This window comes from Pimephales promelas, chromosome 11 (genome assembly GCF_988280905.1).
Source record: "Pimephales promelas chromosome 11, fPimPro1.hap1.1, whole genome shotgun sequence".
Taxonomy (NCBI): Eukaryota; Metazoa; Chordata; class Actinopteri; order Cypriniformes; family Leuciscidae; genus Pimephales; species Pimephales promelas.
The window spans coordinates 10441506-10460016 of record NC_142779.1 but is presented as its reverse complement, the minus strand read 5'-3'; the positions used below and the strand labels follow the sequence as shown (position 1 = coordinate 10460016).

At 37.7% G+C, this 18511-nt stretch overlaps 1 protein-coding gene across 3 annotated transcripts in view; it reads left to right on the top strand.

Moving 5' to 3' along the window:
* Positions 1–15567, top strand: part of srbd1 (S1 RNA binding domain 1) — a 53156-nt gene extending 37589 nt beyond the window's left edge. For 2 of the 3 annotated variants that reach the window (XM_039672603.2, XM_039672602.2), the window contains exons 16-20: positions 39–145; positions 1568–1735; positions 2413–2556; positions 8883–9067; positions 11900–12503. In XM_039672603.2, the coding sequence (XP_039528537.2) occupies positions 39–145; positions 1568–1735; positions 2413–2556; positions 8883–9067; positions 11900–12192 (897 nt within the window). In that variant the 3' untranslated portion in view covers positions 12193–12503. Of the gene's footprint in view, positions 1–38; positions 146–1567; positions 1736–2412; positions 2557–8882; positions 9068–11899; positions 12504–13546 lie in introns of those variants that run through there. The other variant, XM_089116949.1, reaches the window with a different exon arrangement.
* Positions 15568–18511: the final 2944 nt, after the last annotated feature.

The window sequence follows — 18511 nt, the reverse complement described above, 5'->3', positions numbered from 1 at the left end:
AAATGAACTCGCATTCTAAGACTTGTCTCTCTTTCCAGCACGACGTGTCGCAGAGTTTGCTGAGGGCAGCGTTGGACGGGGTGGTGCAGGAGTGTGTGAGCTTCGTGGGAGTGGACATCAACATCTGTTCAGAGACGCTGATGAGGTAGAGACCAAATACTTTCCAGCAGGAGTCACAACATGGCAACTTCTCACTCGCCTCCCTGCTATTGCCTAGCTCTCTGTTTAGTCTGACACCCTACACGTATACACGCGCACACACACACACACACACTCAGTCGCACGAACTGTAACATCTTTTCACTTCCCCACTACACACAAACATTGTGATCTATATACACAAACATTGCTGTTCCCTAACATATACACAAATTGAGATATATAGCCTCGAATATTAGTCACATAAACTTACAGAAACTCTGAAATGTATACATTCATTATATCCACTCGCTCTGTCTAATACCTTGTAGGATTTCGTGAGTAATTGCAAATTGTTTGCACTGTGGAAAAAGGTGGCTTGGAATAATATATTTCCTGAATACAATAAGAATCATGTCTACATGCCCCTCGACATGCCTTAGAAACGTTTGCTTTCATTTACACAGCTTATTCTTAAAAAAAAAAAAATACTTTCAACACTATAGAGGTTGGTATGTGTACTTAAGCAAGTTTAAAAAAATGTTTTGATGAAAGCAGGTAGACTTTCATATTTCATCAATACACTAAATTTAAATGCATGTAAGCATTAGAATGAAACAGGCACGCATTTCTCAAAGATCAGATTGCTATATTTAATTCTGTAGACTTATGCCTATGATTTATACTGTACTTAGACACACATACATCACTATTCTGAGCTAGAAAGCTATATGATCCCATTAAGAGGCAGGGTTAAATGCTCGTGAGGTAGGCTGGGAACAGGTCATCTGTTTACCTGACTTTAAATGAGCTCTCAGTACCAGAACTCCAGACGACATGTTCGTGGCTCCAGCATTATTCGCCCGTTATTTATAAGTGATGACATACAATGTTTACATAGCTGCTTTTAGGGGAGCTGCCACTTCGAATTGGCCATACCGGGTCACAAAAAAAAAGCGTCTCAATGCCTTTCTGTTTTGTATGAAAAGGTCAAAAAGATTATGAGATCTTAGGCAGCCATTTGGTAATTCTGCTGGAAAATGTTTTCAATATTTTACTAATATCTGACTTCTTGTTTGTGAATATATGGGGATTACATAAGTATGAAAAATAATTTCCATAGCCTTGGGTGGACTTCTAAGGTGAAGTTCTTAATACAGGATGTGTGGTTAATGCTGGGTATTATTGACATATGAAGCAATGACTAATTCTATAAACAAACTGTAACTGAACTGGGCGTTGAAGCAGGAAGTTGTGAGAGATTAAATGTAGGCTTTTTAAACTAAATATCTGAAATTTCTGACAGGTCATGATAAGATATATTTTAGGATGCCATTTCTGAATGTCAAGAGAAAAATAGCAATACCAGTCAAGCCCATCAGGACAAAAAGTAATAAAACAAATTTAATTGTGTGTTTTGTTTTATTAGGCACATAGCAGGTCTGAATGCAGGGCGAGCACGCAATATTATGGAGTGGAAGGAAAAGAACGGACCTTTTCTCAATAGAGAGCAGCTAAAACTGGTCAAAGGCCTCGGCCCTAAGAGCTTTCAGCAGTGTGCCGGCTTCATCAGGATCAACCCTGAGACAATACCCAGGTATACGGCTGGGCCATGCTACTTCTACTTCTAAATACAATACAAATAATTAATATTAATACAATATTAATATTAATACAAATAATTATGCATTATTTTTCTCACATGATCATACAGTATATTTATAAACATAATGGCTTGTGTATAAAGTGATCAATTATTTGTCTAAACATTAGCCAAGAATTATTAATGCTTCTTATGCTTCAGTGAAGATGTGCCAGTGGCTAATAATGATGATGACCTTTGCCTCCAAATGCTATGAAATTAAAATACTATTAATATCACAAATTTTATCAGATAATGTAAAAAACCTTCACTACATAAACATTTTCTGAATATTAAACCTTTTTCTGGCTGATTGATGAAAATAATGTGCAAAAGTGATTGTTTAGTGAATTATTTATCTTATTTTCTCAGTTAAATTCATATGTTTTGAGCAAAGTGGGTCAAGTTTTAATTTTTTTACTTTAGTATTTAGTATAGTACTTTAGTATTTAGTATAATTTGTTATAGACAGTTCTAATTTCAGTCGATAATCTTCTAATCTCATCCTTGTTTATTATAATGGTGTCATCAGAATCATCTTATTTCTCCTTGTTGAAAGCAAGTAAATAGTGGCACATCTTACCCCAATCTCCCTTTTTACTGTAATGTTTTTGTAATTGTCCTTCATACAGTATCTGCTCTAAGGGGAACGAAGACCTTGAGGTTCAGAAACAGACAGCTAAGAAGAGAAAAGTCAAGGGCTCTGATAGCACATCTGGGTTTAACCCTCTGGACCAAACCTGCATCCACCCTGAATCATACAGCATCGCTTTCAGGTGAGCACACACAGAGCATGACACTGAACTGTCACATTACTGTACTACAGCAGATGATCATTAGGACTGCTTAAGGATTGACCCAAGTGGTAGCGTGTGTTTACCTCAAGTGGGAGCATCTGGGTTGCTCAGTGTGAGAGTTGTGCGAGCTGCTGCCGCTCGTATGAAAAGCACATTCAGCGTGTGCTCGGCTCTCTCTGGCAGTGAATGACGCTCTCTCCACAGCTGTGCTGCTCAAGTCTGTTTAGACTACTCCAATCTGACACTTGTGCCTGTTGCTCCCAGAAGATGTGCGCACGGATGCTCTGTGGTTTGGATGTGCTTGCGTGCATGACAGCTGCAAGTTAAATCAAAATCAGTGCACGCATGTGAAAGAGGTTTTTTAAAATTGAATATGAACCGTGGGCATGGCATCCGAGTGCTGTGGAATTTGGAGGATTTATTGGTGAATGGCAACCATAATTTAGTAACAAGACATTCATTCACTGCCTATTACTCACACACTTTTTTAATTTCCTTCATAGCTGATGTCGTACTTTGGCATTTGGTGTCCCTTTGTTTGTGTATGTGTGCTTTTGCGTACTGAGACCACATTGAAAATCTGGGATTGTTTTTTTAAACCTGGAGATAAACAAAGAAAATAAAAACGTTATATATATATATATAGGATAGTATAGTTTATCTGTACTGACATTCTGTTTTAATTCTATTACATATATTATTGTAATTCAATTAACATGCTTTCAGTGCAAATTATATTGCATAATAATAAATAGAACATAATATAATAGATTTAAAATAGTCGTATTTTCACTGGTGGTCTGAGACTTGTGGACCCCACTGTGTATGCGTGTGTGAGTAAACTGTCTGTCCACTCTTTCTCGGCCTGATCTGTCATCAGAGGCGCCTTTTGGGGTCAGAGGTCTAATAAAGCCACTTAGGGGTATGGAGTGGGGGAATAATCACCCTGTCATATCCTCCCTCCTCTCCTCCTCTTCTGTTTGTTTTCATTTCTCTCCGTTAGGCTTCATTTCCGACTAAACCAGGCAGAAAAGCCTCCCTTTGCAGTCCCTTGTATTATCACCATTCTCTATCGTTACCAAATGCTGTGCTAATGGACGTTTCTCCACTCCAATTGTCATCATGAGCCCAAGCATATTTTTCTTGGAGTAACAGGATTTGATTAAACATGGCCACCAGCAGTGCTGAGTTGATAATGTAGCGCCCAGCTAATGTACCGGACTTTAAACAAGGGTTTCTAGGGGGCTTGGGAGGAATTCTGGGTATTGCTAATAAATTGTACCAAATATGTTGCGAGCTTCAGCCAGGGCTGGAATCATAAGGCTAATGATGCGAGCAGAACCATCTGAGCGATGGCTTTATAATGATGATGACAAGCTTGACATATTCCCAACAATCTGTAACCCATTTCTGCACTGGGTTCATCACTCTTGTCCTCTGTTTCACCAGCTCATTCGCTTTCCCATTGCGAATTGTTGGGCATCTCTTTTTCACTTCATCCTCATTCACGGCCCTGTTTATATATGAAGAGTTCAGATGCAAAAGCCTCTAAGTGCCATTTGAAATTTTCTCCTAGAATGATCATTTTTATCAAGCTTGTATATTTAAGTTCAGGAATTTCACTTAAATGGCAATGATAATTACCTATTAATTGTTATTTAAGTGAAATTACTGAACTTAAATATACAAGTTTGATAAAAATCATCATTAAAGAAGAAAATTTCAAATGGCATTTAGAGGCTTTTGCATCTGAACTCTTCATATCAATGCAGCAGTTAATGAGAATAGAAATTAAATGAAAATGCACCCCTCTCAGCATCAGTAACTGGTTTGCACTTAATATTTGTGAAGTCGGGACTGGAGGTGGCTTAAATCAGTCACACATTGTGCTTGTGAAAACATGCAGCTTGTCTTCCTCCATTTTGTGAGTGATTTTGTTCCACGTTGGGCGCTTTGTGAAGCATGGGCCAGTGGACGGTAATGGCGGATCATGTTGCTCTAATGTGATGAACTTGATACCCTTAGCCCCACCACTTCCCACTCATACACACACACACAAAACACATACACAATATGTAGCGCTGACCCCCTGATTGACCATCTAGGAATGTAGTATTTATGGATTAGCTGTGAAACAAAGTTTAATGCTAGCTCTTAATACTACACCTATGATATTGTATTGTTTTATTGTAAATAATCCATCGCCAGAAATCTGGTTGACAGTTTTACATTTACCATAACGCAGGTTGCCAACCGTTATAAAGTTGTAAAAAAGAAATGACGAGGCAGTGTGCAGCTACTACAGCCACACAAAATACCTGGCCACTCTTTTTCATATAATAAAAGTAAATGAGGACAGATACTGTCAAGCTTCAAATCATAAACAATCATAAAAGTGCTCCATATTACCGTTGCACAGCGTTCCAAGTTTTCTGAAGTCATAAGATAGCTTTGTGTGTAGAACAGACCTCTGAAAATCTATAGAAAATGTGTTGCAGTTAGATATTGTATTAGGTTTAACGTGAATTATGGCTGTTTTCGTTTTGGGAACTATTCCTTTGAGTACTTCTCTGTCTTCAACAACCAAGCAACACACAGATCCATTTTGCTGTTATTAGTATTGCCAAGATGAATCTGAAGAAGTGAATAGCTCTTCTTCATCTTCTTCAATGTAGCATTAGTAACTTATTTTTCTCAGTCACTGAATCATCTGACGGTTTATCAAATTTCTCACATTCACTGATGATAAAGAATTAACTTCAGGGTTATTGCTAAGGGGACCACACACTAAAGCAGCCTCATTGTGTCTGGATTGCCTCTATCATTGGGCCCACCCAGTAGCCTACGGTGTGGGGAACAGAGGCCTCATCCACAATGCTCCTCGGCAGAGCTGCTTTTCATTATGCCCGGAGAATAAGGCCGACTCCACTCTTCTGGATCCAAAAGAGCAGAAGCCCTGGTACCCCCTAAACACTAACACACCAGAGGGAAACATAAGCCCAGCTGAGACCCCCTCCAGAAACCTGAGCCCTTGGGCCAATCGCCCACCACCGCCACACTCACACTGTAACTGTTCATAAATCACTCAGAGTTCAGCACTGCACCCTCCTCTCTCTCTCTTCATCTCCATTTTGTCCTTGTGCCAACTCTGGCGTTCCAGAGGGACAGCTGGAGGGGAAGCACAGTGTCCCTGACCAACATCACGGAAATCTGTAAAGTACTAGTGGAGGATGATGGGTAGTTGCTGTTGGGCAATATGAGTGCTTGAGTAATTTGTTGAAAGTACAGGGCACAGGTATATGTGTGAAGCCTTTACAAGCAAGACACTATAGGCTTGAGTCTGAATTTTCCATTGGAAATGTAGTTGTTTTTTTTTATGTATGGTTTTTAACATTGCGCAAAAATCATACCGACTTCCAACTTTTAAACAGTAGTGTATATATATTCAATGAAATTTAATGGTCAAAGTTTGTGCACATCATTAGTGCTGTTGTTGGTCTGGACTGGAGGCTGCAGAACATGCAATGCCACATGCAGTTCTTTCATCAAATCTTTTACTTAAGAGACAAGCTGGAATTCATCCACAGTGTGTTTTTGTCTGTTACTCTTTGGATTTTCATCACCTCATTACTCAAAGGCCCAAAAGAGTCTATGATTACTTTTTGTCTCACTAGATCTAGTTCTGCTCTAGAACTGTTAGGTGTTTCAAAGTGAGCATGAAAGGCTTCTTTTGGCACTAAACTTCTGTCTTTACAGATCAGTATTGAAAAAAATAGTCAGCAATTTTTAGGGTTTGGGTTAGTTCTTAGCAGGTTTAACTTTTAGTATACATTGGTGCATAACTCATCCAACACTGTTTGTGCTAAGCCGCGATAACTCAAATCTCGCAGCTTGTTAAAGAAAGTTAAACGTCTGGTGGATGATAAAACAGCCTTAAAATCCCTCAAAAGTACCCAGAACACCCTTGCGACTGCATAGCAATGCACTAGCCACAATGTAAAGTTCCCTACTAGCAACACCCTGGCAATCATCCAATCATTGGGTATCATTCACTAATTGTGTAGATAGACATGCGCATTCACATGGATTTGTTCTTAACCTTGTTCTAATTAATGAATTTGGAATATTCTTTTAATTGAAAGAACTTGTGCCAACAGATCCAAACCATCTCCATATTCTACACAACCTTTCGCCACTCTCAGAAAACATACAGTATGACGCTCTCTACACACAGTCTAAAATTGCAAGCTATCAGCATCTATCCTGTCAGTCATACACTTTTTTTTTTTGTATATCTGGGTGCGAATTGTGAATTTGTCTGAGTATATACAAAAGAAGGAGTGCGGGTAGATTTGCCTGTCACTGTTGCTGTCAAGCCCTCTATCTGCAGCAGGAAATGGGTGGGGCTTAAACCCACCTGCCCTGTCAATCACATAGAGGACAGCTGCGCTGGCGTCAGGCTGTCACAAGGATGGCCATCCATCAGCAAGCTGGCTCAGCAGGTCCGCCCCCTCCTCTTGCCAAAACTCACATTCCAGTAATGCCCAGGACCCCAGCATTCCACAGCCACCTCTGGACAGCTTGACCCCCTGCTACTGGCTTGTTGCACGCTCCTGGACATGTGTGTCCCTGTAGGGGTTATACAGCTCATTTGCATCGTGCTCTAAGAGAGCAGTATTCATGCTCTTACTTAGTGGTTGTATGAAGGCAAGATGAGGAATTATGGACTGGCATCTAAATCAATGATGAAATGAAAATTACACAGGCAACATTATGTTCCGATGACTAAATTCACTTTATTCAATTTAGCATTTATTTTATTTAAAAAAAAAATTTTTTTTAGACAATATTGTATAGAATTTTATTATCGACCATGTATTGGTTATTGGCCATAACACAAACATAACCCGTATTAGCCAGAATTTTAATGTGGGAACATTTATTATGGTTATGAATTATCTTAAATTATTCTGTATTGATGCATAAAAAAATTAATCTGATTATTTAATTAAATTTATTGATTGAAAAAGCATACATTGACAAAACATTGAAGATAATTTTTATGAGATCTGAAAATTCTGGCACTAAAATTGCAATGAATTTAATTTTTAAAATCATAATATTTTTAGTGACAGATGTTTCCAGTTTCTTCGGCATTTGTCGTTTAGCGATTATTATAAGCAGAGCTGTGATTTTTAAATCTGTTAAGCATGCTCTGTAAATTCTGTTAATTATTTAATGATATTTGTTAATACTATGTATATACTATACTATATACTATGTATATATGGGTAGCCTTTGAACCACAAACAAATTTTAAAATCAACAGTGTTTGAGCTTTCAGTACTGACAGATTACAGGTTTTTGAATGCACACACCCTCAAACTTATAACAAGACTCAAAACCTGAAAAATTTGGTGTTTAAGAAAAAAAAAGCCATATAAAAGTTTCCAAACAAAACTTGTGTTAATTTTCTGCTTAATTTTAGTAAAGCACTAATCTAAACCTTTAGAGCCTGGAAGTGTCAGGCGCTGGGTATATATTTGTAATCAATAGTTTGAATGCAACTCCCTAAACCAAATCATGATGTGCCTAAAGATTCACACCCATGCATATGTTGTGCATTTAGACATAAGAAGTTTGCTGTTTAGAGTATATGGCCCTTACAGACCGACCTACTATGCAACACAGTATGAAGCTGAAGTTTGAGCACTGTCTCCGTGTTGCAGTTCATGATCACATTATGAAAATATCGGCTCATCCTGAGCCAGAGATTATGGGTTTTGCCAAGTAATAGGCCATGTCTGGATCGTTTTCGCTGGCTGTGTTTGGTCTGTGTTCCTGCTTCACTGCTACTAACCTTTTCCTTTAATGTATGGTGCTCACAAGGCGGTTAGATTTATTAAGGGAGACGGAGACTTCATCTCTGGGACTCTAGAAATCAAGATTTAGGGCATAATTAGTCTCACCTCCCCTCCCATATCTACCTCCTCTCCCAGTCTTTGCTCTCCTCCACTCTGTGTGTCGACCTTCAGGCTCCTTGCCGGCGTCGGGGGAGTTCCTCCACGTGTGCTGGACTCTAGAAAGAGCTATTAAAAAGCCATTCATTAAGACAGCACCTCCCATGGACCTCAACAAACCTCACTGCCTTACCACAATATCTGAATCAAGTGTATGTGTTCCTATGTGGACTGTTTCTGAATAAGATATAAAGTTTACAGGTTTTAAATGAAAAACAAAATGCAAGTAAGTAATTTTTTCACTTGTCAAGGGAGTAATTTTCCATTCTTGATCTCTTCATTCAGGTTCTTGTCTCAAATAGGGGGCAGTTTGGATCAGATGGGCAGTGCTGTTCTCAGGCAGAGTGTTGAGAGCAGTGTTCAGAGCAGTGGTCTGGATGTCTTGGCCAAATCTCTGGACACCACACCTGAAACTCTACAGCTCATTGTGGATGGACTCATTCAGCCTCCTGGCTTTGACATTCGTCAGGGTAAGAATCAATCTGTGACGTGCCCAGTGCTCACACTGTTACCTCCCTATAGAGGACAGCATAATCTTTGTCTCTAAAGATATTTGCAGGGCTAAAAAAAAGATTACCCACTGGCCCAGCAAGTTAACGTAAGTTAACCCCTGTCCGGTTCAGTGCTGTGTTGCCAGAGTCACTTTCATTGATCTAGTACATTCATTTATGTCTTGAAAACTGCTGATTTATCACCTAGATAATGTTATCTCACTAACAGATGAGGTTTTGTTGAAATTGTGAAAATTACTTAAAGCTGCAGTCCGTAGCTTTTTTGGGGTTAAAAATGATCCAAAATACATATTTGAGAAAATACTGTACATAACCAACCTGTGTTCAAAACTATCTGCTTGCCTTAGCTCAATTCAAAGCGATAATAATGTTTTTAAATCCAATGGTACTGGTGGATTTCCACGGGAGATTTGAGCATGTTTTGGCGTCATTACGTCGCATCTGTTCACATAAAGAAGGAATCTCGGCTAGTAGGCTATATTGCGTGTGAGGATGTTGGAGGTGGAGATTTATTGCCTTTTTTCACAGCACTTGATGTAATTACTTGTATAAATAACTTATCAATTTGATGGCGGATCCAGAAAGGTTCAAACGACAATCACCAGTGACAACTGATTCACCCGCTGTAAAATACAAAAGACGTGGCTACAGAAAAAAAAGAGACTGCAACAGAACTCAAGTGAAAAAAATGATAATATCGGAAGGACATTACATTATCAAGCAATGCTGACTTTGTTAACATTAACAATTTATGAACAAAGTATAATTCGCACGGTTTTGCGTTATATGAAAACTTATAAGGGATTGTTAGATTTAATCAGTGCGATTTACTGCAATGACAGAACCAGAACCAAAGTGGTTGTTTCTTACTAGTTGATTATGTTGGTAAGAACTTCCAAAAAGAATAATCTGTGATTCTGAATGCCAGTATCCACACCGGCGCGGTGACTGACAGCCGCACACTCTCCTCAAACATTGTGTTCATCCACGCTGTGCCGTGTCGAGGTTGTCGAAGTACAACTCACATAAAGTTGTTAATTCCGTGAATGACTGCAATTGCAGTTTTCGAACAGAGATGGCGATAAAGAGGAAAAATGCCAGACTGCAGCTTTAAAGTTTTCAGTAAAATTGCTGAAAACACAAACCAATCCGTTTTTTTTTGCGAATCTCATGTCATCGTTGCTCAAAATATGTTTTTATGAAATTTATAGAGTTACATCATAGCTGTTATCTTTTTAATACAATGCGTTTGTTTTGAGCTTATGTTTTTCGCATCGTATAGCCTGTGGCAACGTTTTAAAAGATAAATTTACTGTACCTATAGGGTAACACACAGATGAAGGTTTTGAAATTCACTTTGAATAAACCACACTATAAAAGTACTTTCTCAACATGGCCGCTACGCAGATCATAGACAATGCTGGCATCTCGTTCTCTTTTCCTCCTTCCCATCTAACAATTTCCCTCCCGTCTCCCCTGAGTCCGTCTCTTGTCTGTGAGATGACTGGGCGACGCTCCAGGCTTTTGAAGTCTTGCCGCGTAATTTGGGGGAAGACCCGCATTATTAAAGCAGGCCTGCCGACAGATATATCATTAATGAGAGAGAAAGCTGCGTTAAGAGGAAAACAGAGTAGCCTTGATCCCAGCGCTAAAATCCCCCAGTGACTCTCCGAGTGAATAAAACGACCGAACAACAAATGCCTCTTCTGGTTTTTATGTTAAGTTCAGACATCTGAGAAGACATTGTTTTCCTTCTGCGGGTGTTGATAGTAAATGTTATGTTTCATTAAAGGTGACAGGATTATAATTGAGATGAATGTCTTAACGTGTTTTCAGGGTAGGGGAACAAAGTTCAGTATATTCAGAGAAAGGGTTTTATTTCAGTACTCTGAAATACTTACTTGAAGTACTTTGAATTTGAATTAAGACTCTGCTGGATCTTTAAGAAATAAATTAACCTGAAAAAACTTTTTGCTCATATCTGAATAAAGCGTTTTTAACGTTATTGATCGAGACCATTAGTGCAGGATACTCCAGATGATGAGATGTCATCTCGTCTGTGCCGTGCACTAGATGGGACGCTAGCTTTCTCATTAGAAGGCTTGCAGGCTCTCTTCCGCTGGTTGGAAGCCTGATGGGTTCTGCTCTGTAGCCAGCTGTATAAATAACTGCCATGTGAGCGGTGCTCTAGGTAAGGTGGCCCGGATAAGAATAATCAGAGATGAATGTTTCCTGGACTGCAGAGCCTGCTGAGAGGCCATGTTTATGTAAAAAGCACCTCCCAAAGAAAATCACCCCAAAAAACAGACAAAATGGGCTTGGAAAGAAGAGGTTTGAGAAGCTTGGTAATATTATTTGTTTTATATTATTAACCAAAGCTTGTTTCTAATGTCTAGCTTTGGAGATCTTGGATCAGTTTGAAGCAGGGTCCTTAAGACACGCTGGGAAGAAGGGCTGGGCTATGTCAGTATTAAGGCCCGGTCCGTCACATCAAGGACCATAATGATAAAGATGTAGTTTTAAAAATCATAGTTATTGGAAATAGACCAAATCTGTATTCTCTCTCTCCTGAATTTCATCTTTGATTCTAAAGGGGCAGTTATATTTACCATTGCTCAGCAGAATTTGCAAGTGATCAAGTGTTCCGCGTAAGGGCGAAAAAGTTCCCTATGAAGTTGTTTGATTGGTTTGACTTCTGTGTGAACTGTGCATCATTCTTTTATTTACCCAAATTTCAGTAATGTGACTACAACTTACCCTAATTATTTTCTTTTTTCTTGCCCTCAATAGATTTTGAGCAGGCAGACTTCAAGCGAGAAATTGTGTCCATGAATGACCTGCATGATGGCATGGTGCTGACAGGCCGTGTAACAAACACTGCTTTATTTGGAGCCTTTGTGGACATCGGAGTGGGCCGTTCTGGTCTCATCCCAAACCGTTTTATCACGCCGGAAAAACTTCCTGTTGACCAGAGGCGAAGAAGCCTAGCTCTCGGACCAGGTGAGCGGGTAGAGGTACGGGTCATGAATGTGGATCTTCAGAGGAATCGGATCAGTCTAGACCTCATTAGGGTTCTCAGATAGGAACTATAATTGAGGATTTACTGTAGTCAAGTGTAGTTAACTGTTTCCATGCGGAATATTGTGTTATGTGTCATTTTATTAATGTGTGGAATAAAATGAAAATTGTGTTGACTGTGCTGAATGAGAAAATGTCTTAGAAAATGTTTTTTATTTGCACATTAGCAAGTTTCTTAATCAGTCCGCAAATACTAATATTAGATCAATCTTTTGTTCTTGTAAAAATGTGCTGTTTTTTTTTTTAACCTGCTGTTACTATAGTTTTCAAAATCTTCAATAAAATAGATGTTATGTTTCATGAAACATGACAGGATTATAATCCTGATAATCTTGATATTCCCAAATATGATGATTCCAGCTGCAAGGGATACTTCCTAAAATATAAAGGGAGTAAATGGATAATATAGAGGCATGATGCTTTTCAAAATTAAGTTGGTGTTTGCATTATGAACTAAATACAAAGCAAATAATTAAAATGTTATCTGGAGAATATTTACTTCATTTGAAGCTGTCAGTTGTTAAGTTAGTAAAAAAAGAATTAATCATAAATATCTTAAATTAACTTTTTAACTATTAACTATTAAATATCTTAAGTTAAATTTGTCCTTAAAATACTTTTTTGTGTGTTAAAATCACCTTTCCACTAACCTTTTCTTTCTCAGATGTAAAATTGAAAGTTTTAAAACTTGTGGTATAATGAATCTGAATTTATTCTGCAGTTAATTATAAATATTAGGGAATGGGTTCTCCAAAAAACATTGGTCACAATTAATGGTACCCCTTGAATTTTTTGAGCGAGGAGGATTTTTCTTGAAACCGTCCCAAGTAACATGTGGGGATGTAGGGTGTAAAAAAAAAATGTATAGGCTTTCTGACCCCAATACTCAAGTTATCTCGTAATCTCTACAGTTCTCCATCTGTGATCCTTGGAGAGTTTTTGGCCACTCACACTTTCCTCCTTACCATGCATTAATACAATAAAGACACACATCCTCTTCCTGGCAGATTTGTAACATCTTTATTTGATTGGAACTTCTTAATTATTGCCCTGATGGTCAAAATGGGGATTTTCAATGCTTTAGCTGCCACCTATATATTTCATAATGTGATTTCCCCCCACTTTCTATTATTTTACTTCAAAGAAAGGTTCGATTTTTGACAATTTTTTGAATGAAAGATCAAAAGGATAAACGATGCAGATTTATTTCTTACAGCCAATTTTGATCATATTTACCAGGTGTGCCATTAATTCTGAGCATGACTGTAATACTACTAATGTTACAACTGAAATATTATCGATATTGTTCTTTTTACATAATGCTTTGGTGTGTTTCTTTATCCTACTTTTATACTGTAGTTGTTTTCTAGTGCAACATGGTTGCAGACTGAAGAGGGTGTTTCAGAGGACAGTGATCCAGACACCATTATAGCAACTGGATGCTATAAACCACTCAGGATGCAGCCGCAGTCACAGATGTTGCTAAACTCAGACCTGTTTGATTGACAGCCACTTATCAGGTAGAGAATGGGGGAGGATGGGGTGTAAAAGCAGCTGCCACGTTGCAATATGACTAGAGGCCGTGGGGAAAAACGAAAGCTAATTATCCTTGACTAGCCACGTGCTAATGAGCCCCTTCAAAATTAATCCCACGCTCCCTCGTCTCTATTATCTAATCTGTTTGTGTTTATATGACACAAATTAAAAAAATGGATAAATAAGAAACTTGAGGTGCCCTGAGCACTTAAAACAAACCACAGGGACCAAATTCCAAATGAGTGTGATATTTGCATTGGGGACGTTGCTTTGTATTACAGTGAAGTTTCATCAGAACTGAGCTGCAGTTGAAGGATTGAAGCATCAGTGTTATCAGGTGTAGTGGATTTTACATTGTTTTTATTCAATAATTCTGCCTTAATCTAAGTCTAAAGCCCTCTAATATTGGGCAACATTTAATTATTTTTCACTATCATTTTTTAAATGGTTTGCTAAAAAAATTTTTTATAAATGTTTTAGTTGGATAAAAAAACGTGTGGATTTATGTGGACATGCTGCACTTTATTTTTTTTTATATTTCTCAATCTTTCCCTATTACATGTTTTTTTATTAGCTGAATTAAGAAAAGCATAGGGCTTAGATGTCATTTAAACATCTGGTTTAACCACACAATGTCTTCAGCGATGATTGTATGTGGAGAACAATGTGGCGAATGTGTTATGAAACTAATAACGTGATGAGTGCAAAAACCCAGAACAAAGTACCGCTGGACCAAGCCCACGTACAAACTGGAGAGTTTGGGGAGTGACGGTAGTATTTAAATGCGAAAGTTTTTGGGTGAACGAACCCTTTAATATTTATCCAGTAAATCACAAACAACTGGAAAGTCACGCAGCTATCGAATATGGGGCCTATATCTGAATTATTATTTAGAGTGTAAACAGAGTTCTGGAGTCATTCCTGAAACTGCAATAATTGACATATTGGTAACCATAGGAAACATGGTGGCTCTCAGGTGTGAACAAGTAACTTCCATGCCAGCAGTTAAACCTCTTTGGTATCTGCTGTTTTTTTTTTTTGTTTGTTTTTTTTTTTAGCTTGTTGTATTGCTCAATTGTGGTTAAGAGTGTATGCTAAATGAAAAAAAGTAAATACCTGAGTCAGATTGAACATTCAACATCCTAAACTTCCATCCTAAAAGTCCACACAGGAGAATGAGCACCATTTAAATAGACGTGTCAAAGAGACTCATACTGTTTAACTGCATAAAACAGCTCCTCCAGCCAAGAGCAGAACACTTCTCTCTTTTTCAGTAAATCATAGACGTATCCCACAACTTCCACAACCACACACAACTTCCATATTTGAAAAGTGTTCCAACTGCACCCACTGCTGCCGTCATGACATGAAGTGGGTGTACAAGCAAATGACCGTACAACTTCATGATTGAATCATTGAAAGCCTTGTAAAAGCTTCATATTAGTTGTGTGGATTTCCCATGAAGCCAATACTGCTGTATGGCTGTAGTAAAATCTAATTAGCCTTCCATCCTACGGAAGAAAAATATCAAGAGTGGAACTGGAATTTTACTGCAGAAGTACTTTGTGTTGGCCATGAGGAGTGCGTTTATATGTCCCTTTAGAGAGTTTGCTATGTTCCCACTGTTAGTTTTTGCATGAGTTCCATCACTCCGTTGGGAGAATGATGGTTTGTACTTGTCTAGTTTGTAAATGAGAGTGGATGGCCATAAACTTGTATATGTGGTGCCTTCCATGATAGGTTTTAGCTTGTTAAAAGTGTTGACAGTGAAGAGTAAATGATGAGTCTCAGGGACAGCAGGGGAAAATAACACTAAATGCCTATTATAATAATTATAAACTGACTATATATTCTTATGCCAGGATAGTTAAATATGGTTAACTTTATTAAGATGATTTAATTAGAAAATGTATATGTATGTATTCATAGAAAATGTATAATATATATATATATATATATATATATATATACACAGAGTATATATATATATATATATATATATATATATATATACACAGAGTATATAGTGAGGTAGCATGCACACACACATTTGATTTCTTTATTTGAATCCACCAATCAAATTTCTTAAAGAAAGGGTTCAAACATTTCACACACACACACACACACACACACACACACACACACACACACACACACACACACACACACACACACACACACACACACACACACACACACACACACACACACACACACAGTGTTTATAACAAGGTAGCTAATATTCATTTTCTAATTAAATCATCTTAATAAAGTTAACCCTATTTAACTTGCATAAGATTATATAGTCAGTTTATATTTATTATAAGCATTTATTATTTTTCCCTGCTGTCCCATAGAGTAATTTTGAAAATTTCAAGTGCTTTGGCCACACAGACCATCAAAACAACTCCATTCTCTCAGACCCAGTTTGTACTCATTCGCTCTTCTCTGGATGCCTAAGGGCAAGCGAATGGCTCTTTGCATTAGGCTGCACCTTGTCAACAGAGCTTATAAAAACTGTTGTCCCCAAATGAGAGTGATATCAAAACCTCAACGCAAGCATTGGATTAGCAGGCCCCTGTCTCCCCAGAGCCCCCCCTGCCCTCCAACCCAACTGAAAGTCATCTAGCTCCCTCTTTGGCGGCCATTAGACTAACTGTGTTACCCAGCCCTGGTATCCCCTGCAGCCCCTCAGCTCATCTCCACTAAGTGGATAATGTCTTTAGACTGATTATGAGAGTGAAGGATGCTATTGAGATGGGGCCCTGAAGCAGTGAGTCCTTTACAGGCCAAATATTTTCACAGCGGTCCAGGTGTTTCACTCTCAGGAGGGGGAGGGTATAAAAGGGGGCTCACTAATGTGATTTACCCAAATGTGAGGAGAGACATTTCACTTAGAATGTTAGCTTAGCTTCTATATTCATCTTAAAGTTGGAATATAAAAAAATTAAAAAAAACGTATTTTAATACAATACATATATATATATATATATATATATATATATATATATATATATATATATATATATATATATACACACACACACACACACAAACACACACACTTTGGCACCGATGTAGACTTAACCTTAATTCTTCCATCAACACAAATCGTTTAAAGTTTGGTTGATTCAGGCCTCTTGGCCTCTTACCAGGCTGTCTCTTTCCTCCTAACAAAACTGTGAAATCCCCCATCAGAAATATTTGTGGACTCAGTAGACCTCTTCCTTTTCTTGGGTCATCAGCCCCTTGCTCGCTGTGATTGACGGGCCTGAGTAGGAAGTTGTGTTTCCACTCGCCCTCACCTCACTGGTCCCATGATATGTGAAACCTTTATCAGTGAGGCTTTCTTGTAGACCTTCTGACTTTTTCACGTCTCTCAACTCATATGCATAGTTCATATCCACGGATCATTTCACCCACCGGAAGGAAAAGAGGTACACATGAAGGGGGAAACCCTATAATGGCCAGAGAAACATGCAATATTGTGGTCTAAAGTTGAACATACACCATTGCAACTATAACAATGAAAAATAAGAAAATAAAAAACCAACCATTGTTTTATTGTTGTTCTATTACATCTTTGTTTCTAACTTATTGAATCTACATTGCATTAATCTGCTCTTCAGAAAACAAGTACATTTTAAGCAATCTGAAAAACGACTCCGTACTTTTACATTACCGTTAAAAAGGTCAGTACAATTGTTTTTAAGGAGATTCATATTTTTATTCAGCAAGGATGCATTATATTGATTAAAAGTGATAAAGATGTGTAGTTACAAAAATATTTCCATTTCAAATAAATGTCAATTAATTAAACAATTTTCTGTTCATAAAAGAATTGGGAAAAGGTTTCCACTAACATTGATAATTATAATACGGAATGTTTGGTAGCACTTTACTTGAAGGGGTGTCCATAAGACTGACATGACACCTTCATAACCATGACATGACATATGTCTTAAATATGAAGTAGGGTTTATGCATGTTGTTTATGACAACTGTCATTAAGTGACTTTCACTCAATAATGACATTTTGAATGGAAATATGACATTATTTAAGATGCCTTTGTTATGACATCTTGACATAAACCATAACATCATAACCTGTCAGTGTCTTTGTCATGACAACTTGACATAAAATGAAGTTAAACTGTCATGTGGTTGGCTTTGACATTGGCTGTCATGAGGCCATTATAAATGTGTCATGAATATTTTTCGTGACCTCAACTACAGTGGTACCAATTGAATTTGTCATTAAAAAGTTATAATGGCTTCATGACAGTCAATGTCAAAATCAACCACCTGAAAGTTTAATGTAATGTTAACCAATAAAGCTAAGTGGTTTCTTAAGTTTGATAATTAATCTGCGATGTTATGTTTATGACAGGTTGCGTTGTCTTAGTAATGTCAAGTTGTCATGATAAAGACACCGATAGGTTATGATGTATTGGTTTATGTCAAGGTGTCATAACAAAGACATCTCAAACAATGTCATATTTGCATTCAAAATGTCATAACTGAGTGAATGACACTTCATGACAGTTGTCACAAACATGCATAAAACTTCCTTCATATTCAGAAGGTGTCATGTTATTCTTATACTGTATTTTATTTCTATCATAATTTTTATTTTTCATTATTCTTTTGATTATTTTAATTTCTTCTATGTAAAGCACTTTGAATTGCCATTGTGTATGAAATGTGCTATATAAATAAACTTGCCTTGCCTTATGCACAACCCTTCAAGTAAAGTGTTACCGAATGTTTAAGCACCAAATCAGCATA